Source organism: Parus major, chromosome 1A (assembly GCF_001522545.3).
Source record: "Parus major isolate Abel chromosome 1A, Parus_major1.1, whole genome shotgun sequence".
Lineage (NCBI taxonomy): Eukaryota > Metazoa > Chordata > Aves > Passeriformes > Paridae > Parus > Parus major.
The window spans coordinates 43,340,480-43,364,070 of NC_031773.1; the positions used below are offsets into that span (position 1 = coordinate 43,340,480).

The 23,591-nt window shown below is 39.6% G+C and overlaps 1 protein-coding gene, 1 long non-coding RNA gene and 1 other non-coding gene across 3 annotated transcripts; 1 reads left to right on the forward strand and 2 right to left on the reverse strand.

Annotated features, from left to right (window-relative positions):
• Positions 1–1,319: 1,319 nt before the first annotated feature.
• On the reverse strand, positions 1,320–16,293 carry LTA4H (leukotriene A4 hydrolase). Its single transcript, XM_015629295.1, has 19 exons — positions 16,069–16,293; positions 14,958–15,088; positions 12,748–12,868; positions 12,191–12,259; positions 11,409–11,513; positions 9,133–9,185; positions 8,423–8,495; positions 7,941–8,081; positions 7,696–7,719; positions 6,651–6,721; positions 6,430–6,541; positions 5,424–5,568; positions 5,245–5,348; positions 4,820–4,890; positions 4,534–4,588; positions 3,605–3,700; positions 2,997–3,079; positions 2,162–2,266; positions 1,320–1,849 (listed from the first exon to the last, which is right to left on the reverse strand). Exons 1-19 carry the CDS (start codon positions 16,213–16,215, stop codon positions 1,729–1,731), a joined length of 1,827 nt encoding a protein of 608 aa, XP_015484781.1. The 5' UTR covers positions 16,216–16,293; the 3' UTR covers positions 1,320–1,728.
• Positions 16,294–16,491: 198 nt separating this feature from the next.
• TRNAD-GUC lies at positions 16,492–16,563 on the forward strand. Its single transcript has one exon. It is a non-coding gene; the product is annotated as a tRNA-Asp (tRNA).
• A 1,613-nt stretch (positions 16,564–18,176) lies between these two features.
• On the reverse strand, positions 18,177–18,807 carry LOC107204333. Its single transcript, XR_001521546.2, has 3 exons — positions 18,645–18,807; positions 18,421–18,520; positions 18,177–18,319 (listed from the first exon to the last, which is right to left on the reverse strand). It is a non-coding gene; the product is annotated as an uncharacterized LOC107204333 (long non-coding RNA).
• Positions 18,808–23,591: the final 4,784 nt, after the last annotated feature.

The window sequence follows — 23,591 nt, forward strand, 5'->3', positions numbered from 1 at the left end:
AGGTAGAACGGTAACATCACTCATTGCCCATGCTCCCCGCACTAGTGTTCCTAAAAGGGACTACACCTAGGGTTTAATTACTGTAGGGAATGTTAACTTGGGATCTTTTGGTGGAAGACACTGTTGCAGCAGAGCTACCTAGGACTGTGCTAGAGAAATCCATGCCTGACACAATTTTCTTTTTTCTGACTCTGACAGCAAGAAATCAGGATTATCTGCCAACAGGAACTCTTAACTGCCAAAGGACTGTATATGATACATGGGTTTTTACAACAAAATGCAACTTACCCCAAAGCTAGTGACATAAGGTGTTTATAAACAAAGGACAGATTTCATTGCAATCTGAAAACTCAAACCAGAGCCCGTTAACATCAGATGTCCCCTCCTCTGACCAGAGCTCATGCTGACATATAGAGCTGGGGACAAAAGGAAGCAGAGGGACATTTGGAGTGATGTCATCTGTCTCCACGGGAAGCCTTGCTCTCCTAGAAATGGCTGAACACTTGTCTACCCATGGGAAGCAGTGAATGAATTCCTTGTTTGACTTTGCTTGTGTGCACAGCTCTTGCTCTGTCAAATAAACTATCTTTATCTCAACCCATGAATTTCCTCACTTTTACTCTTCCAATTCTCTCCCCCATCCCACAAGGGAGAGAGCGAGTGGCTGTGTGGGGATTAGTTACTGCCTGGGTTGAAATCACAAGCTGAAAGCTTATACGGATCAAAACTTGGAAGTAAATGAGCTGACAGGCTCCCCTCTCATCCTAAGTGCCAGAATGAAGCTAAGCCTTTTTATATTATATTGCTACTCTCCACCCCTAAGGCAGCACTTTTTGGTTTTGTTTGTCACTCCTATATAGGTTATCCCTGTGTCAACAGATTTAATTTATGCAAACTGATCATCTGCAGGAAATGCAGTTCTTACCAAACTTGCTGCAAGATCCAGCCTAGAGATGGCAGCATTTGCCACAGCATCATCTAAACCATTGCCTGGAATTGCTGTAACAAATGCAGTAAAAAGAGCTCTCCCAATGTTTTTGAACTTCTCTCCAGTTGTTATAAGAGCATGAAGGGTAGTGCCCAGAACTGGTTAAAAAAATCCAAATATTAAAAGAATCTAACTGGGTAAGGAAAGACTTGGACTTCAGCCCCACCCCTGCAATAATAAGTTTTGAAAATAGTGGGTTGAAAAACCATTTTGGTCTTCATTGTCCTCTTGGACTCTTAATAAAAATTTCTCCCGCAACAAAGAATAAATAGAACAAAACTATTAAATCAAAACTTCTTGTACAGATCAATACACAGACAAGACAGACAAGTAGGGAATGAAAAGATTTATGTTTTATTCTTTAGGTACTTGAAGTTTCAACCACTGTGCTATGGAAAAGAATGTTGTGCACAAAGAGCCATACCATCCACCAGTTAATTTTCCAAGTTCTTCAATTCTATCACTGACAAATGACCGCATCTCAGAACAGTTTTTGTGTATTCTAAAAATTGCTTGTAATGAAAACATTCTCTCAGTTCCAGAGATGTAGCAATTTTGCTGCTTTAGTTGGAAATGCAAAATAGAAAGTACTGAACTTGATTTGGAAAATTAATTTTAAGTTACATAAGTACCAAAGCAGCAGAGCATTTTATGGCATAATCAAGCACGCATATCAATGGTTTGGGCAATCAGTCTCTTCTTTCAGCAACACAAAAATCTCAGAGAAATCAGTACATTTGTCACTTGTCCTGCTTCAAGTCTTTGCCCACAAGCATTGAAGTGACAGGGTGCATAGAGGCTCTATGCTCCAGAAATGTCTTGACAGCCAGATCTCGACTCTTGTCAAAACTGTAAAGGTCTCTGTAAAAGAAGGAGTGGGGGGAGGCATGATTACAAAAATCCAAGAAAATAATACAACAGGGATTTTCCTGAGGTTTTACTTTTCCCTTAAAGGCCTTGCCTTAAGGTGCATTCTAGGACTAAGCTTTCTTCTATTCAAAAAAATGTCCGCAAGTGGAAAGCGGCTCTGAAGATAAGCTTGTTCACAGTATGCAGAGAATTCTGTATTGTGCCACTTCAACATGTGCAATAAATGCATTTCAAGTATTATACATTCCATTATACTAGAAATGTCAACAGCATGAGCTCCTGCAATTTGGAGATTACTTTTACCTGAACAATGGTCGAGTAAACTTCATCCTGCCCTGATCTGTTGCCATTTTTAAAGCCAGAGGAATAGCTTCTTCCCACTTGGACCTGATACAGAGGCGCAGCCATCTGGAGGTGTAAGAAAAAATTTGCACTTATAATTCCATTTGTGGTAATGTGGTGGTTGGTTATCTAACAATTCTGTTCCTATAAATGCTTTGAGCACTGCTATATGATCATGGGAATGAGATTCTAGCTAAATTCAACATAAAATATTTCGTGTTTGACTAATACGTTACAAACATCAACTGTTTTGTACAACAGGAAAAGATTGCAGCCAAATTCTTCCAAAATGGAAGATTATTTTCTGCAGCTATGTATATTTTTATATTACAATAGTGTCCAGTTGCATCACTCCAAACTGAATTATACAGCACTTGTCTCATTTTACCAATGGATAACACAACCAACCAACCAAATGAAACGTCACCAGCTACTTGAATGTGCTTATTTTGTTTTAAAAATAAATTTATCTTGTTACAAGAAGTAGAAACCATACAATATATGTTTAAAATACTTCGTTATCAGGTCATCAGGTTTCTTTTCTAGCATGCCAGATTAAAATAAAGAACAGCTTATCTGCTGTCTGAGTTCTACTAGACTGTATTTGCCCAATTCATGAATAACAGAATACCACTCTGGTAAGCGTAATGCCCGCACATGCATTTACAAAACCACAACAGAAACCCCAAACCCAAACCCTGCCCCAGTTCTGTAAAACAGGATGTGTCAGGCAAAGCAGGACACCTTGTTTTATGAAAACATTTAAGATTTTAAAAGTTCCCATACTAGAACAAACCTGAATCTTATTTCAGAGTTGTTTATAGCATTGAAGTCATAAACTTCCTGCATGCGCTGGACATGTGACAATGGGAGAGGTGCCTGAAAAAGAAATTGCAGTCAGAATAAGCCTAAGGAAGACTTCAAGCCAGACATTTAAATAATAAACAGAGTAATTCAAGAAGATTGATGCTGCAAAGAAATGGAAGTCCTACCACGACAAAGATTTTATTTGTTCCTTTCATCTCTTCCATGTATGGAAAGGGGCAAGGAATAAGTATTACCTAATTCCCACACTCTGTACTACTGAAACAATTCAAATATGAACAATAAAATTGTTCAATTTTATTTATAGTTTATTTGCTATAACATCCAATACAGACCAATTCAAGCACCTCGTGGTTTTGTTTTTAGTTTTCAGTCCAAAATATTTCATATGTTGTTCATTAGCTGAAGAGCCAGACATAGTAAGGGAGGGAAGGCTGAAGGTGTCAGTAAATATACATGGTGAGAGCAGATTAATTTAGCAAAACTTAAAAGAAAGAGTAACTTAATTTCAAAGCATAGTAGAGCTTCTATGTCTGCTTTTTTGATACCAAAATCAAGTCACCCCAGGTGTGCATTTACCTCCAGAAGCAACAGTGCCAGGAACTCAATTAACTGATGAGATGACATTTCCTTCAGGTCTGCTGAGCTGAATGAGCCCAAATCACTTTCTTTTGCCTAAAAGAGAACAGTTACTCAATTTTTAATAGGTATTTCAAAATACAATCAGGTGTAATTTTCTGTTTTGACATCCACTCTTACTGTTGAGCCACTTCACTTAAAAAAGATACTGATTTGTATCTCTGCAGGATGTTACAATTAGGGGAAGGAAGGGAGCTTAAGCTGCTATCTGATGTTTGTATTCACTTATTTTCTCTCCACTGATCTTTTTATCTCCACTGTCTTTCTGTTAGTTAAGTGAAAAATCAAATGCTTTTTTTATAAAAAGTAGCATTCAAAAGAAGAAAGTTAAAAGATAGGATGGCAAGTACAGTGTAAAGACACAGAGATAACAAAAGGAAGTATGCTGAATTCTCTATTAGTTGTATGACTTCTATGCTTCAAATTAGGAGAAAATCATTTGGTATTAATTAATATACTTTATGTACCAGTTTTTGATGGGAAATGCATCCAGTATACCATAGAGGAAGTACTGCTAATACAATATAATCAGTAATGTAGAGGTACCCTGGCATTTGTTTTTAAAGCAAGCCATAATATCAGGGTTTCAAAAAGTATTTTCTGTTTGGTTACTACATATGCATAAAAGAAGTTGGCTCTGTGTCTTGTTAAAATATGGACTGCACTTCACAGACAGGAATCACAGCTAATCCCCTGACTCTACGATGAAGGTCTAGTCTAAGAAATGCAAAATCCCTGGCAGTCATACTGTGACTATAAATACACACTCTGAACAAACGAGAGACTTCAGAAAAGAAAGGCTCACTTTGTGTAACAAACAGAATTAGCTTTTCAAGACAGAGACACTTCCACATTCTTTAACCACTCACTTGGATCCATCTTTGGCTCAAGGCAACACAAGCATTTGATAGTGTCATATCATACCTGTCAAATATTAAAAGCAAAGGTTCACATAATGAAATAGCCACAGAATAAAAGACTGAAAACATTAAAAGTGACTATTTTTACTGCTATGTACACCTACATAGCACTAGGGCATTTTCCAATGAAAAATTTGTAAGACTTTTACCCTGGTTACAAACTACTTTATGACTTAGGAAAATCACATGCAATCTGGAGAAGGAAGAGATGATCTACAAAAGAGTGCAAGCTTACGTAGGCTTCACTGGTGGCATTCCTGGAGCATGAAACCATGAGTCCCAGTCAACTTTATCAAGAATATCTACCTACAAAACAACACAAAGTCTTATTAAATTTTAAATGTGATTTCAGGATTTTAATTTCTTTTTGAGAAAGCGAAATCTAGTTTCAATCTCTTTATTTGTTTTGATAACATTCCTCCAGTTATCCTGAAGAATCCTACACAGATTACTTCAAAACAAAGCATTTCTCTCTATGAAAAGAAAAAAAATAAAAAGGCATCATAATGCAAATCCATTTTCATAAGATGCCAGATTACTTCATATTAAGTTCTTGAAATAAAGAAATATAAAGAACTGGTCTTTAAATAAGTTCTGACCTAAGTCATAATTTCACATAATTAAAAGGTTTCAAGCAGTCTGTTTTAAATATTACCCAACCTTATCCTTGAAGTAGGAGTATAAGAACTTCTTCCAATCCTCTGTTACAATGCTCTTATAAGCAAAGTGCTGAACATAGGCCTTCAAGAAACCAATGAAGACATCTAGCAAAAAAGAAAATATTTTAGTGTTTGAAATTAAGGTGGAAAACAAAGACATAAAATCAGACTAATGCTTACCTGGTCCTCCAAGGAGCTGTTCAAGGTAAAAAAGCAAAGCAAAGCCTTTCTCATATGGCACAGATGAATAGGCAACATCAGGATCTACTTCATCCAGATTAATGACAAGGTTAGTTACAGGATTTTTATCTCCAAGAGTATTTATCTGTCAAAGACACAAGAAAACATATTAATCTAGGAAACCTGGCACTCCTGCAGATCTGTACTAATTCTATTTATAAAGGTATAAACCATCCAAAACTGAGACAGATTTATTTCAAAGCATTCTCCCTCTTTTTCCTGAAGTTCTGAATCTGCAGATTCAGACGTTAGATTACTAAAATTTAGAATCAACCATCCTGTGCTCCAGCTGTCTCAAAGTAGTTAATTACTATCATGTCTGTCATAACCATGAGCACCTATTAGTCTGGCTATATTTATCCTCTTATTAACAAACTATTTGAACTTCATCATTAAGCCTTTAAATTTAAAACTTCTGTTGACAGAAGGAGAAGTGTCAGCAAAATTTCAGCTCTGGATATGAGCAGAACAGACTTCAGGCTGCTCAGGAAACTAGTAATATATCACAGACTAGAAATCTGAAAGTTAAAATTTGACTATGCTACCAAAACAGAAAACTAAACAACCCCCTTAGACAGTAAGAAATCAGTTGCTTGCATGAGGCACTGGAAATTCTGATGGTAAAGGCTGCAGATAATTTTGATAAACTTTCAGCTGCTTGCCAGTATGCTAACAGGTAATACTGCAATTTAGCCATATCCAGAGCAACCAGAAGAGGCTGTAAAGATGCTCATCCTTATAGAAAAGTGTAAAACAATTCAGAAAGCTTTATCTAATCTGAGTATATTAAGCTATTACCTTGGGTAGCAATCAAACACATAGGAATCGAAGTTGTTTATCCTCTATTAAGAAAGCATTAAGTAAGCTGACTAGACAAATTTTATTTGTGGGAAATGATAACTTTAATACTTTATTCATAATACTTCATAACTTCAATACTCTTTACCGTATTCTGCAGCTCTCGCCAACCTCCTAGGGCCTGAAAGTGCCTGAACTGCTCACCAAACAAGCGACCACCAATCCTGCGTTCCAGGTACACAGTATGACCCTCGTTCAGCCTGGAAAGACATTGGTGAAGTCAGCACTGGTTTGATGGCATAATGAATTCAGTCTCTTTACAGATTAAATTTAAAATATGATTTGCATTGCATTGAACATCATACCTACCAAAAATGCTCCCATGTTTTGTTGGTTACCAAGTTTCCTGTCCAGCTATGAGAGATTTCATGTGCAATAACCTAAAACACAAAACCAAATCCACCATTTAGATTCCTCTGGAAAAAAAACCCATCAAATCCCAATAGAAAGAATAAAATGTTGATGTGATCTCATTTACTATGATGTTATGTCCACAAAGTCAGTTAGCATTCACAGTTCTGTAAACCTATCCATATAAATTTTAAGCAGAGGACCAATACTACCCTAGCTGACAGAAACGATTTTCAATGTCCAGCCTGCAAGCCATAGAGCCATACTGATCAACAGAAATAATTTCTCTGGCAGCTTGGTGGAGGTGACTTGTTTATAAAATCACGTTTCAGAATACAGAATAGCAAGTGATGGACTAGTACTGCTTTCCTAAGCAACTTCTGCAGTGGGAAAGCTAATGATGCATGATACATTAAAAAGTATCCATGTCAAATATTACAGTATTCTTGGATTAAGACAATCTTTTTTTTTTAAGTGTAGCAGTACATCAGTCTAGTAAAATGACATAGGCAATAAAATTGCATTCAGAGTATTCTACTTTGCAGAAAAAAAAAAAAGTATTTACTCAAATTATACTCATTATTTCCACTCTGAAGAAATTTGTATATGAGTTTTAGTGCACAGACACACAGAGGAAGAAGTTATCTCCTAACAACTTCAATTAGGCCAATTCAGCTGTGATTTTTAAACACATCTATATACAGGTGTTGTGGTTTAACAACATGGGAAAAGAGTCATGGAGCAGCTAACCTCAGTCAGCCCCCTATGTCCACAGGCACCCACGTTATTTCCATCTGTCCATTATACAAACTAGATATGTCTCCAGTTTTACAAAGTTTACTTAAAACTAACACCCACTTTTTTAAGAGTTTTTGAGTTACTGCCTTAATTTTTAATTTCCCCAATGAAAAGAGATCAAGTTTTCAGGTATTTATTATAAAGGAATTCAGCTACAATTTCAAGCTGTGTTCTACTTGAGGGGATGAACCTATTTTTGACTTACATTTGATAGAGATCGATCACCTGCCTAAAAAGAAAAGGGAAAGACAAATTAGTTGTTAGGTTCAAGTCAACCTCAAAATAGATCACTTCAATCAGTTTCTTGTATGATCCCTAACTCCAAAGGAGGCAGGAACATTTACAGGTCTTTCTAGGAAGAAGAATAATCCAATGTGTGCATTAATATCCATCACCTGATTGATAGGCAAGCCCCAAGGAACAGCTGACTTTTATCACAGCTATACTTACCAATAGTGTTGGAGTTACAAAAGTAAGACAAGGATTCTCCATACCACCATACGGAAAAGAAGGTGGTAACACTAACAAATCATACTGTCCCCACACATAAGGGCCTGCCAAATCTTCTGCTGTTTTCAGCATAGCTTCAGCCTGGAACAAGAATTCACATTAGTTTCTAAGATGATTTCTGACTGCTAACACTGAACAAACAATAAGCTGTTGATCCCATATTTCATTTCCTTTCACCTCGGCAAGTCCCACATGTAAAACAAGTATGGGACTGTATCAATAGGTATTGATAATAATAATATTGATGTATTTCCAGTACTAAGCTTGTACTGCAATAGAACAGCAGCATTTTGTAGGATGGGAGGTGGAGAAAGGAGAACGAAAGACGAACAAAACAGTGAACTGTAGTCTGTTTCTTTTCCAATACTATGTGAAATAGTTATATAACAACATATTTGTTGTTGTTGTTGTTAATTACTCACCTCAGAAAATTCATAGGCTGATTTATCCACTAGTTCCTTTTCAGCCCACACCAGTGTCCTTGGGCCAATCTTTCTGTTGAAAATAAAAATAAATGCCAATAAGACAGTACAAACCAGAAGTACTTCTATGGGAAACTAATACAGAGAGCGTATGTGCAACTGTGCAATTCCACATTGCAGAGGAAACTCATTAGAGAATCTTTGTCTGCTTTTCCTCTCCACTGCTTAGCCTTACAAAGCAAAGCCTTACAAAACAAAACAAACAACATGCATGCATTATTCAGCACAAAAGAAAAGGAAAACCACTTAAAGATTTTTAAATGCTATCAAGCCCTAATATAACAGCATTATTGTTGCCTAGATTAACACAACCTTGTGCCAATGAGAAATGAAGCTGAAGCAATACTTTTCTGCCTTTTGTACATGACAAGGCTTATCTGTTACCTAAGAAATATCTATTCCTTGTGCTAAATTGTAACCACTAAGGGGTTTTCCAGGTCCAAACTCTTTATGTTGTTTCTCTAATTTACAAAACTAAAAAAATTATTCAAGGGCAAATCAATATACATGCAGTTTGATACAAATAAATCGGTTAATTGAACCTCTAAGACCCTTTAAAACTAGAAATAAGATCAAGAAACAAATTTTTAAAAAATCTCTGAAGATTTATTATGGTTATTAATATTTATACATTGTACAGATTCACTCACCTACTTTCTAAAGCTCCAACCACTAAAGCAAACAAGTAACATGGTATGGGAACCTGGTGGAGAAAATGAGAAAAATAAAGAAATCTTATTTGTAATGTCAGTTATCAGACTACTGACTCAGAGAAGAACAAAGGTATGTAAATAAAGATGCTTTCCTCCATAGTTTCCTAGCTTAGAGGCAGGCACTGTTTTATCAAAAACATTGTTCTTTCTCCCCAAATGGTACTCCTTTATCTACAGGATGTAGATAAAGGATATTGCTTCACAGATGTTTCAGGCAAAACACACAAAACTGTAAGCATCATCTCTGTTTGAAAAACTCTGCATACAAAATTCCTGCTGGTTTGGTTTCTCTTCAAACGAAAGTCAGGTTTCCATCTTCATTTCAGTTCCATTAAATTTTATGGATAGAGAAGTTAAGAGACACTGCCCAGATAAAGGGTAATTTTAGCGCACAGAAAGATGCAGGAAGAGCTTTAATGAAGTAAACAAGAATATTTATGGCTATAAAAACATTAAAGACAAAATATTCAGGAAAAATAAAAATGTATACATTTGATTTCCATGTTTGGAATGAAAACAAACTCTAAATATTTGTTATTTTAATGAAAAAACTCCTAACTGAAGTATCTTTATAGAGAACTGCTTTCTCCAAGTGCTCTGGAAAGAAAAGGGGATAACACAACCATCCCTGTAAAAGTTCCACTTTATCCAAGTAAACAATGTTAAATAAGAGAGGCTTTAAATCATAAGTAGCTGGAGACAAAATTTCAGAAAATTATATTCAACCATTATCCACAAATCATTTAAATGTTGTTTATTAAAATACCCATATCATCACATATGTTTTAATTTTATCTACTAACCCACAGAACACATTCTTGAAAAGACCAAGAGATAACATACCACTGACTTATATTATAGATGAGTTATTAAAAGACTATCAATACACCCCCATATTTTGATGTCAAATTTGCTATTTTGACATTTTGAAATTCAAATTTCAGTGACTGTTGGGTTGTAAACTCATTTTTACAGAGGTTCCTCTCCACTACCCTTCTTTCCAGCCTGGCTATGCAGGAGAAGGAAAAGTAGTTTTAGGTAAGCTCACATACATATCCAAGAGCTTGATACATTTGCCTCTTTCACCTAAGGAAACAGACAGTTCTTCTGACAAATCAGTGTCATGGTCTCGTATATCAGATAATGTGTGTGTCCTTTTTCATGTGTTTGTCTTTTCATTTATGTATTTTGTGCTAAATGCATTATAACTTCCATTACACTAAATTTATTTCTAGTTCAGGTCCACCTGCTTATCAACAGTGTACTCCTAGATAACATTCAGCTCTGGATCACACACAATACAGAAGTCTTCTGTACTAGACTGAGAGTGGTAAATGTTTTGGTTCCAGAGAGGACAGAGACTGCCCACTGACAAACTCACAGATAAGAGAACTTTTTTCCCTCTCTCAGGTTTCACGCAGCAGCCAAATCAAACCTTACAGCTGTTGCAGTTCAGAGTAGGCTCCCCCCCTCTCTTCTCCACTCACATCATCCCATCCCTCTTGGCAGTCATTCAGTCTCAACAGCCCAAATCTCATGTTAATTTTATCTGCTTGCTCAGCAAAATGAACTGGGCTCACCAGAAGAGCCCATAAACACCAAACTGTAATTCAAAAATCTGTAAGAACAAAAATGCCAGAAAAGTAAATCTAGACTGCTGCTTTACGAGCAGTGGAATCATTAGACCAGCTGCACCACTTAATAAAACTTCCAGAGAATAGTAGTCTTTAATTGGCTGGAGATACTTTTTATAGAAACCAAAGTTTCCAGGTTTTTTTCATAAAAATTTTAAAATCTGTTGTCAGAATTTACCTAACTTCAAGCTAAAAATTGGTTGTGACAATGAGTTTCACTGCTTAGATCTTGGTGAGCTTAAAATTTGCAGGATCTGTTTTCCAAAACTTGCTCCCATATTATTTACATCTACACTATTTTCCAAGAATCAGTGCAGACAGAAAGGGTTTTGACAGGACTAGTTTTGAATATTGAAATGCTTTCAAAATTTGAATTTGGCTTTTCCGGGAATGCCAAAAAAGACCAGTAAAGAAGTAAAAAATATGAAGTTCCATAATGCCTCATATTTCTAGAGTGGCAAAGACCCATTGTGAGTCGTATGATTTATTGATGACATGAAAAGCATAGCCGAGGTGACTGTGAGCTGCACAGGTCAGCAATGAGACTCAAGCAGCCATTTCCCAGCCCGGAGCACTTACGTTCTGGCTGAACCGGTAAATCTTGTGAGCGCTGTCCTCTGGGTCGGGCGCCTCTCCATCGCGATTAGCGCTCATCAGAGCCACCAGCTCCTTTGGGACGGATATCTGAAAGGGCACCCAACCATAAGCAACGCAGCTGCCACTCAGCATTACACTCCACACTACAAGCAGTTCATAACAAAGAATAACCCTGATTTGCTCTGTTGTTAGGTCATCTCTGTCAAGTAGAACATAAGGCATATAGAAAATGTTGCCTTGAAGACTGGCAATATTGAATTAACCAGAGAAGTATCTCCAACAGAAGTTAGAGGCTCACTTTCTTCAGACAACTGAATTGTAATGTCACTGTGCACATCTTGCTTTTTTCTTTCTTAAAACAATTTACACCGGGACTGCAAATATCCCCTAACTATATACCAGAATACATTATTTAAAGCATACTTGAGAGCCATTTCAAGTATTTTTTACTTTACAGCACTCTTTGCTGTCTTCCTGTCAGCTTTTTCTGATTTTACACCGTATTTCTTTCTTACTACTGCACTTTTATTTTCCTGTGGAAATGACATATCAATGACAAAAGTGTTGATACGTACAAAAAGGAAAGGTAAAGTAAGAGAACTGCCACAGGGAAGATCAGCTCTTTCTTCTCCATTAAGCTAAAAGGCAATATTCTGTTTTTATATTAGGCCACATGCTGACAGCTACCAAAAAACCCTGACCAATATAAATTCACCCACTGTAGCAGTTGTCTTTAGTTAAGACACATGACTAGGTTCATCTACCTCTGCATAGTAGGTTAGTTTCACAGCAGGTGTGTCTTGGCATGGAAAAATGGCTCTGCAGTGGATAGCCTATAGAGGGAGAAAGGAAAAGTAAAATTATTGAAACAAAACAATCTTTCTAATGCAGAGGACTAGAAAGAAATTAACTAATACACTGTAGTGGAGTACGCTATACACTATAGTCTATACAGCTCCTCCAGAGAATTCATTATCTATAAACCAATACTTCTATCACTTAGACCTTACAGGCATTTGTAAAAGCAACAATAGTAGGTAAGACAGATCAATAGGCACATATATTGGTTGTAAAGGACTGTATGTTCTTCAGCAAGAATACTGGAGTGGGTAAAGCAGTTCCAGAATTACCAAACAGCAAATATATAATAAAATCTCAACAATACCCTGACATTTAAGCGTTCTCATTTAGGACCTTTGACACATACAAGTGGAAGTTACAGGCTACTGCTCTCCTCCTTTCTAGCCTTCCTCTCCAGTTCTTTAGAAACCAAGGGAAATTACAGTGGTATGTCAACAAGTTTGGAAAAAATGAACTCAACCTGGCACTGGCTGAAGAGAAATGGGTGTTTCTTTCCAGAAGTTTGCTCTGGAGTAAACCACTGGAGAGCTGAAGACTGCGGAGAGCTTTCAAAAGAGATTTCAACAATTGCTTCTTGTCCCCTGGATAATAAAGAACACAGACTGTTTTGACACAGATCCTGGTCATGCTGAAATTCCTTTGCAAAGATGTCTGGAAAATAGGTCTGTACCACTGTTGCAAAAGCATTAAAAATGAGAACAAGTATCATATTAAAAGCAATTATTCCTTTTCAATTATGATATTAAAAAATGGCTAGTTTATTTCAATTTTTATGTACCAAGGCACTTTTATTATTGTTTTTACTAAGCAGAAACTTCTCTCTTCAAGGAGAGCACAGACCTTTTCTTTATACTATTTGGGCCACCTACATGTATATAGTTTTGTCACAGATAAGTAACCTTGTACATGAAGGTGTAAAAAACCCTCTGCAATACACAAACAAAAAAATGCAAAACTACATAAGAAGACACACGATTAAATTACATAGAATAAATAAGTATTCTGTAGACCAAAAAAATTAGATTTTGCATCTGATGTTAATTTTCTGCAAGTATTACCCTTAAGAAATAAAAAAATACCCTGTAAATTATCAGTAATTACAGAAAATTCCTATTAACAGTAGGGGTTAACAAGAAAAACAAATAATGTTCAGATTTTATTCATGATTTCAGGACTGGTGTCAAGTAAAAACTAACAGTTACACGTAAGACAGGTATCAGCTTGCTAACAAGACAGCACATGCAAACCTGACACATTCATACTCTTATTCATTAAAAACATATCACAACCATCACTGACACCCAAAGCACAGGGAAGTACTTCCTTCTGCTCTCAGAAAGCTCCAGATTATGCATGCAACTCTTGGAATAGACAATACAGCCATAAATCAGAACAAACTTCAGCTAATTAGAGGAGCTGGACACTAGATAAGCTGACCAGGTGTAACATCTGGTTTATAACCAGTATTCCAAAGTACATATTAGACAAGAAAAGTGAAAATAACTGGTATTACCATAAGACACATTGCTTTCTGAACAACCAGACTTTCAGTTGTAACTCCCACTCTTTCCTATCGCTGTTTTATTGATAGTTGGGGGACTATGTCTCACACAAGATTATGAATTCTTACGGTCACAACTCATACCTCCCTCTTTTTTTCTTACCAGGAAATTTAGCACTTAAAAAAAAAAGGCAGCTGAAAGTCAAACAAAAGAAACAAGCCTATACTTCTGAAGTGGCCTAAGTACTTAATTGATTCAATTTCATAACAGAGCAGAAGTGTTTTTCCAGAAGGGACGACAGCTACTTTAAAACATTCCTTTATCTTCCTCATTATTTGTGTTTTTTAATTGCACTAATTCAGAGTACAACCTAAAAAAAAAAAAAAAGCTTGGAAACCAGACTAAACTGAAAGTTTTCAAAGGTAGCAACAAGTTCTAAAACCCAAACAATAAGAAGAAGAAACTTAATATTCAATTGTATTCAAACAAGAGAACTTCCTTACAAAATCACAGCTTTCAGCTTTGGCACCATGGAGGACCGAGATACCACTGAGTTATCATGCATTAACATGCAAAGCAAACTGCCAAAAACATACTGTAATTTGGCAATGTACTTTAAGAGGCAGACCATGGTTAGTTCACTCTCCATTCTGCTGCCAAAACTCAAGTTCCAGTTTTCAGGGACTTGGACTTAGCGTAGTCAACAAAATAAATCTTTGATTACTTGAAAACATACTTCTATCTAATCATAGTGGTAACCTGAAGTTCTACAGAAATGCAGAACCTGCCCTTGTATAAAAGAATATCTAGCAGGGGCTGTAGCTCCATGCGCTCTACACTGTAACAATTCTAACCTGGCAGTTAAAGCAGAAACAATATTACTGCTGAGAAGCACTGGAAAAAATTGTGATACATTACACATCATTTCGCTACTCAGTTTAGCTAGTAATGTTGTACATGACACAATGTCTGGGGACAGGTACAAATACTCACAAAGTTTTGACTAATGAAGACAAATACAACATTAACCTACAAGATCATGCCAAACGAATGCAATACCCTAATTCTAAGTCCCTTTGCAAGCTTTACTCAACAACCCTACAGGCAAACAAGCAGCTTATACAGTGCATTTTGAAAACGACCTAAAGGAGCAGGCAAAAGCATGTACCTTCTTAGTTCATTTGGAAATGTGATTTCTAGGGGGGTCCCCTTGAAACTGTGCTTTTCTCCAAAAGCAAATTGTGCATCCTGTCCATTTACAGTCACTTTAAATACCTGTACGTCTCTTGTATCCAGGACCTGTGAAAAAGAATGTATTGCATACCAGTTAAATAGTGTAATAATAAATGCAGCACTATGTAACCTTAAACACAAGCCTCTTTGAAAGAAAAAGTATTTTCTAAGCTGACTAACTGTGTTGACCACCAGGAACCAGCATTTTAAGAGAGAAGCACTGAAAAGGGAAAGCTGGAGGGAAAAGAGGAAGCAAACAGACTCTTAACCATAGAAGTGAGTTCACAAAGAAAAACGGCAAAGGTAACAACTCCAAAGCACTGCTATGAAGTGAGGAGAACGCTATAAAAGCCCCTGCTAAGGCTTCCATCCTGGAACACTCCATTGCGAATCGAGACCTTCATGCAATGGAAGAAGAATTAAATAGCGCAGTACCCATTTTTAGCACGAACGAGGCGTTACTCTTTATTACTAACAGGACTGGGATTTTTTCCTAAAAAAATAAGCGACAACCACGAAGAATTTTACGGAGTCAGCATGAGAAAAGCCCACAACCCCCAAACTTTGCCTATAATGCGAAGTTTAAGAGGTTCACAAGCTTATTTGCAGAGATAACGGAGAAAGCAGCTGGCATAACGAAACACACAGGAGAAAAAGCCCAAAATCTAGATTTTCAGTGATTCATTCCCATCTTTTCGGCAGCATGCTCTTCGCCGTTTTAAAGGGAAGAGACACAGTCCTGCCCTTCCCTTGCGCACCGCGCCGGCTCTGGGGGGCTCGGCGGGAACCGGGGGCTGCGAGGCGCTGTCAGGCTCCAGGCCAGCAGCAGGCAGGGGCGGCGGGTCCGGGGAGGGCCAAGCGGCGGCAGGGAAGGAAGGAAGCACCGGGACGACGGAGGGGAGGAGGACGGGGGAGAGGAAAGGATGAGGGGGAAAGGGAAGGATGAGGGGGAGAGGGAAGGCGGCACCGGCGCGGGCTCCGGGCTCGCCCCTCACGGTCCGCGGGGTCCCCTCGCGCCCCCCGCCCGCGCGCCCCCCCGCCGTTACCAGGCAGCGCAGCGCCTCGCGCTCCGCGCGCGCGGTGAGGGCGGCCGTGCCCCGCAGCGCCCGCGCGCCGAAGTCTGCGCGGCAGCGCAGGTGGAGGTGCCGCGTGGTGCAGCACGCGGGAGACGCGAAGGAGCTGGGGTCCGCCATCGCTCGCGCGCCGCCTGCCCGCCCTGCCCGGCCGTGCCACCGCGGGCAGCACGGAGCCCGCCGCGGGGAGGGCAGGGGAGGCTCCTGGGAGGTGTAGTGCCGCCCTCTCCGCGAAGAGGGCGGGAGAGCGGCGCGAGAACTACAAGAGCCATGGTGCATTGCGAGAGAGGCGGGGCGGGTGAGCTGAGAAATGTGGTTGGCCCGAACTGGCTCTCAGCCGGCTACGAGCCACCAAATGGAATATCAGCCCTGCGGAAGGGGCGCTTTTCGTACAGTTCCTCGTTAGTATAGTGGTAAGTATCCCCGCCTGTCACGCGGGAGACCGGGGTTCGATTCCCCGACGGGGAGGTACACATGTTTTTCCTGTTTTCCTACCCCAGAGGCAAAGTCATTCTTTTGTAAATCAAAGCTGTTCCCAGACTGCGGTAGGAAAAGCGTTGCGACTCTGAAACAGGAAGAACAGAGCAAAACCCGTCAGAGTCTGGCTGCATACATGCTCCAGAGCCGGAGTAGCTGCAGGGTCTCACAAGATCAGCTGCAGAATTGAGAGGAGGCACAGGGAAAGTGTTTTCATATTTTAATGGCTCAAACAGTGGAACAAAGGGACTAAACCTTTCAAAAATACTCACCCTTTTTCTTAAACCTATATGGAAAAAACCTAACCCAGCCTCACCTGGGTCAGAATCAATGGGAAGGAGAAGGGGTCAAACAGGCTCAGGAGAAGAGAGCAGGTGGAAGGCCAGAGGCCATGTCCTAGCTTGCAGTAACACAGCCTGACATTTTTGTCTTCAAAGGGAGAACTTCACCGATCAGAAAGCCCCGAGGCTTCACTGGATCCTGGCTGGAGCCCGTGTGTGCACTGGCTAAGAGTAGCTTGCAGAACAGCTGTGAGACTCCAGCATCCCTTTATTTCGTATCCCTGAAAATGCTTTTTTAGGCACTCCCTCTTTTAAAATCCTCTTGCCACAAATGTATTTATTTATTAATTATACAGTTCAGCACAAAGATCTCCTCCTGTCTGTGGGAGGTCAGCAGATGCTGAGCAGTAAATATGATGGCCCAAATTTCTCTTTTTCCAAGTCAGGAAATAGCTCCATGGCCAATTGCACATAAAAGGAGTAAGGAACCAGGACCCAAGGCAAAAGGCCAAGACACCCAGCTGTGAGGGATGCAAGGATGCATGTGCCTGTTGTTCAGAGCAGGAGGCTGGTGAGCCCTGCTCTGGCCCTGGCTTTGTGCACTGAGTTTTAGTAAAACTAATTTGATGCCCTGAACTGCACACTGAAAGCAAATAGTTCTGTACCATGAGCAACCTTGAATCAGCCACCCAACCAGCAGCAAGCACTCAAGTGACAATATACACAAGAGAAATTTTCTCTGGGTAATAAGAGCTATGGGGCAACTTGACAGAAAAGTCTGGCAACAAAGAACAATTACTCTTAACACAGCATTGCTGGAAACCATGGATGTGTAATGGCAAATGCAGAATCTAGCCCCTGTCACCCTCAGAAAGTGGTTTTTGAAGGAGCACACCTTCAGCGCAAGTGTGCATAGCCATGGGAGCAGCACACCAGGAGCTGTGGGGAGCTGAGGCTGCAGAAGGAATTCTAGGCCTGATGTACTGTGCAAGACCAAGAGATAGCTTCTGTGGACTCATCAGCTGATAGTAAAGCCCATGGATCACTCAAGAGAATCCCACTGCCCCAGTGTCCTATCTGGATGCAAATCTGAGATGGCAATGTGAGAAGCAGGTGAAGAGGGGGTGTGAGCACCATCCACTGTGACACCCCGGAGCTTTGTACAAACTCCTAGACTAAAGCCACATGCCCAGACAAACTAGGTCAGGACAGAGAAGGAATTTCAGTAGGTCTGTATTACAGGAGAGAGAAAAAATAACCATAACATTTTTCCTTTTGTGATTTCTGAATTTCCTGCCACTCTCACTTCCTTTTCTCAAAATCCACATATATATGTCATCAGAAAATCAAGGGAACTTATTTTGTTTAGTAGGCAGTTTATTTCAAAACAGAGGTCAGACCATAAAATAAGATGCAAGAACCATTTAGTAGTTCATGTGTGCTGGCATCCAGTCAGGCAATTTCAGCTGTCATAAAACAATAAGGGATAAGAAAAGCAATTAATTCAAAACAGAACTCTGCTGACAGTGTTTTTAGTCATAAAAAAGTCTTGTAAGCAATTTCATACCTGCTTACTTGTGGTTCTTGTTTTCAGATTTAGCTCTCACAGTGCTCAAGCCACTACCCAGGAGGCAAAGTTTTGCTGTAAACATACTGCTTCTAAAGTCCTAGAAATAAATTCTCATTGGTGCATGGGCAAAGGTGAAAGGAAGAGGAACAAGGAACTCAGAGCACTGAGCAGGGTTTTACAAGGGTCAGCCTCTCTCCACCTGCAGGGTACTTTGTTCTCACCTAAGTCATCCAGGTCAGCTCAGCCTCTTTCCCTTCTCCTGTGCTACCAAATCCTTCCCACGCACCCCCATGGTGCTTTTGTTCTCCAGCTGGCAGTGGGGAGCCGGGACAGCTGGAATGCCAGCGAGCCCAGACACAGCTCCCCACACATTTCAGACCTTTCTGAGATTTCTAGTGCAGTTCAGGATGGCTTCCTCATGGGCAAAGTCCACAGGAGGCACAAGGCGACGGATCACTTGTCTGGAAGACTTTGGCAGTTGTTTGCAGAAGTGCAATTTGAATGAGCACTAATGAAATCTGGAGGAACAGGTCTGGGCTTTCAGGTGATGCATAATCCTGCAGCTCCACTTGGGTCACTGGAACAACAATAATATGAACTAGATGGGATGCTGACCTACCTGTCAATTAAAAATACCCAGGCCACCATCAGGCATTTGACCCCAATGCATTGTGGTTTTATGGCTCCTCCAGACTGGCCTAGCATCCTTCCACATTCGCTTATAACAAGGGTAAATTAGATGTCCACTTTTTCTCCAGTAGCTTTTAACATCTTGAGCACTTAATACTTGAGCAAAATGATGTACAAAGAACTGTTCCGTTTTGTACATGGATGACCATTAATGGAGCCACTTTCCTGGGACATATAGATGGAAAATATTTTAATGCAGTATCTTAGTAGTAGTTTATTCTTCATTTATTTATTTTTTACACTGCTTGAGAATGTCTATTCTATTTCTTTTATTTTTCCTGAGCAAGACAGTTCCTCAGTGCTGTCTTCTTTGTGCACAAACACTTCATACAGTTCTATCTCTACCTGTCAGATGGTCTGTTAAATATAATTTCCATGTTGCTAGGCATGCACACACCACCAGAAAAATTAGCCTCTGCTTTTAGGTTATGTTTTTTAGGATATGTTTAAGCTACTAGAGAGATCTGATGTTCAGATTCACTCATATTATTCCAAAAGGAAAGCATCCAAACACCACAATACACATTTGATAACATTAACCTACAACTTTGGAATAAGTAAGTAACTAACTTTAAAATTTCTACTTGAACTGACTATATTTATGTTTCTACACAATTATGGCACAATTCCTTTTTAGCACTTCAAGGTGTGCATTGTGTTTTCTTCTCCAGAGGATGTTAATTAACTGTGCATGGAGATCTGGCAGCCTCAGGGTGCCATCATAACTGGCTCAAGTGAGGATAATTCCTGCCCCGAACCCAAAAATCTAGATGCACAGTTAACTCATCTGCTAACTTGATGCTAAATGTCTATTACACCATTTTGCCTATTCAGGATTTTGCTTTGCTTAAATTTTTCCCTTGTTAAATATTTTGAAATACCATGGATGACAACACTTCCTCTTTCTGGTCATGTTACTTGCATGTAGCAACAGTGGGTTGCAACATCCCTTTTAATCTGAAAACCCTAGTGCATATGAAAGTTTTTCTACAGACGGAATTGTGGTGTATGAGGAAATCACCTATGTCTTACATATATCTATAGCTTTTACTATCTTCACAATCTTCTCAGTCATCAATTTTAAAAACTTCTGTTTCTGGGTGATTCTTTCTGTTCCATGAGGTACCAAACAAACAAACTCATTCTAACCTTTAAGCATCTAAGAACTAACACTGAAAAAGATGTCTCACACAAAGCATGCTCACTTGAGTAGTTTGCAGATGCTCATCTTCATGCAGAATAAACTCAAGGATCACAAAAAGGATGTTTTTTCCTGTTGTTTAACATCTGAAGCTTTCCAATAGGAGATTTCATATTTGTTTACTTAGGATTCAGCTTTGAGAGACCTTTACTCTGGAGATGAATACAAACTGGCCTCTGGGTAAACATGGGGTATGGTTTTAGAGTTAGGAGTGTTGAAAGACACTAATTGTTGATAATTTTATTAGTTATTTTGCTAGTAGCTAGTACTATGCTGTGTTTTGTCTTCATTAGTAGAGGAATATTGCCAGGCCTACTACTGTAGATCAGTATCTTGGACTTCCCTTAACTGGCCTTGATATTTTTTTTGCCCTTAGATTGACTTCTTGGAATCTTTCTTTGATTCTTCAGGAAAAAGGTGCAAGTAATTAGCTGGATATTTGTCCCTTATGTCCATATTCAAAGCAGGAATGGAAAACAGAACAAAAACACAAGTAGAAACAAATGAATTATGCAGAAAAAATACTTTATTACTCAATCAAAAAGCAGAAGTCTTCTACATCTCACTTAAAGATGTCTTTATTCAAGAGTGGGAGCAGAGAAGAAATATGTACTAAACATCAAAAGCTTCTATTACAATTTTGTAAGAAAAATTCAGTAGTGTGCTTTCTTCTTTTCATAAGGGTAATAATATCTCTGTAACTATTGATTGTTGGAGAGGCATTGCTTATTTCTTCTGCCTGGCATACTACAGTCACACCATCTGCAGCATTCTGCTGTTGCTGCATCTCCAACCAATGGACATTTTTGCAAACCATTTGATATTATATTTCTGCCCCTTCTTATGCATAGACTTGGACCGTGAGCTGAAGACTACTCATTTGAGCAATGTTTATATTACCAATTTCAAAAGCTCTGTATCAGATGAATAAGAATTTCATATTTTTAGGCCTGAATTTCCCTCTGTGACTTTTCTGCTAGGTTTTGCCTGGCAGCAGTATAGGCCTCAATATGTACAGTTAAAGCTGAAAAAATGGAGTTATTCTATGCCAGTACTTAGCAAACTGCTTTTTCACAAAAAGCAATGGAAGAAGTTTAATCAAACAATATTATAGAGGAGAAAAAAGAAAAAAGAAAAAGAGAAAAGAAGCAAAAGAATTATCAAAATAATGAAAGACAAATGCCTTCTCCAGAATCAGTGAATGATAATGGGAATCTTTACCGCTCCTCAGTGAAGTGCTGTAAGGGTGTGAACAACAACTGCTTGTTCACAGTTTGTCTTCCATTTCTCAAAGCCAGGCAAGCCTTTCCTTATCCTCATTTCAGTTGCCGGCCAATAAGTACTACTGTTTACTCTGCATGAGCTGCTCCCCGCAATGCTCCTCACTAGCTGTCTCTGCTTTTCCTTTGCTCCGGATATCTCAGCTCCTTTGCAGAAATACCCACAAAGCCCACAGTGTTCTGGCCATAAAGTCAAGTGTCCCTAAATAGATGTACTAGTAGACTTCCCCCTTTGTCTGTATGTGGATGCCCCAAGTCTGAGAACAACTGGAGACCCTTACCACAGGCACAGCCAGCTTTTCACAACACAGGAAGTAATTTCCATACTTCTTGCCTAGCTGGTTTTTTGCCATTGATATTTCACAAGGCAGAAGTGTCTTCCTACTTCTCCCACAATTTGCTGCATAACATGCAACATAATACATGAACTGATTAAATATGCTATTCAGGTGGAAGTCTCTCCCCTGAAAACCTATGAAATAACCCATAGATGCAGGTTTCCACACGTGGTGCTCTCAGTGGAGGCATTGATCTACTCTTCTTGACCCACTGTGTATAACCTCAGCCATGTGACATTGCACAATGCCTGCAGCCCTGCCCTTTCCATGCACAGAGAGCTGGGAAGCAGGACTTTCTTGGGAAAGGCCTCACACCAAGAAGAAAGGTCCTGCACAGGTTTTGTTCAGAGCCATGAACTCCAGACCTTTCCACTTCTCCCCCTTGGTCTTTCTCCTGAAATATGTGGGGGATATCCCCAGCACAAGGGAAACCCTGGGGCTACATCCTTACTCCCTGAGTCTGATTGAATTCAGATCGCCAGGGGTGGATTTTTTGCTTTAATCATCACATGACCTCAAGGAAAGTCTTTGCTGAGTTGTCCAAGGTCATCTTCAGCAGAGACAAAGGTTCAAGAAGGCCCAAGAGGCCAGAGCTGAAAAGCCTCCCTGAACAAGAATTGCACTGAGATACAGGCAGTTCCTCAGGCATGTCAAGAAATACTCCTGTAACTGTTGGGACTGCTCAGAGTAGTGGGATCCTCTCGTCCTGATCCACACGTCCTGAGCCTGTGCAAACACTACACTGCCTGGGCTGAAGAAATAGCATAGATAGCTCTCTTTAGCAGAAACTGAAGCAATTTTGGTTCACATAATCTCATTAAGGGGAAATAAGCCTGAAAGACTTTGGCAGAAGTCATATTCAAATACATTTATTTTGCAAGAGCCTGATCTCTGCAGGTTTCTGGCTGAAGTCCAGGGAGCACATTGAGCTGTCTGGAATCTGATTTCAGGCACTCAGAGGTGGTCAGGGGGGCTGGATCCCCTTTGTAGTTCTGGGAATTGGGATTTGCCAGGATCAGTGGTAAGACCTTCCTTCAGCCATGCCCTCTGTGAGCCAGGAGAGCCAACAGTCAGGGATGAAGGATTTGTGATTTTGTGAGGAATACAGCACCCCAGCTTCCCAGACTGACACCTTTCACCCTTTTGCACCTTTTGCCAGGGCTGGGCTGTAAGGAGCACCGTGCAAGGCTGATGGCATAACCCAGCCACTTCCCAAGGAACTCACAGACCCTCTAAGCCTTGGCCATCCTCACTGAGAGTTCTCAGAAGCAGTGCAGACAGACCACATGTGGTCTGGTGCAGGTATAGCAATCTAAATATTCCCAACATCCCTTCTCTCCTGCTTTTCACAAAGCACAGCATAAAGCCTTCTCAACATAATCCCACTCACAGAATATGAAAAGTACCATTTCTACCAGGGATCAATAGATTTCTCTTTTCAGTTATGGTGTATTTATTTTTGTTTTAACTTTTGTTTCCTGTCTGATTGCCATCATTAGCTTGCCAGCACCTCCTGGCAGTGTCAATTTTACACCACTGCATGGGCTGCCAGAAAGAGGCTAAAAGTGTGTCAAGCACCTCAAAGAAATGAACAAATAAGCAAGCACAGACATGCAGGGCGGTCTCTCTTTCCACTAGAGCAGTAGAAGGAAAGGAAAG

What these genes read in the sequence shown, in the direction of transcription:
- LTA4H (XM_015629295.1), bottom strand. Translation starts at nt 16,215, where the DNA reads ATGGCGGACCCCAGCTCCTTCGCGTCTCCCGCGTGCTGCACCACGCGG. An exon ending in GCGAGGCGCTGCGCTGCCTG is followed by an intron (nt 15,089 to 16,068) that starts GTAACGGCGGGG and finishes TCTTTTTCACAG; the next exon opens with GTCCTGGATACAAGAGACGT. An exon ending in ATGCCACCAGTGAAGCCTAC is followed by an intron (nt 4,589 to 4,819) that starts GTAAGCTTGCAC and finishes AATATTTGACAG; the next exon opens with GTATGATATGACACTATCAA.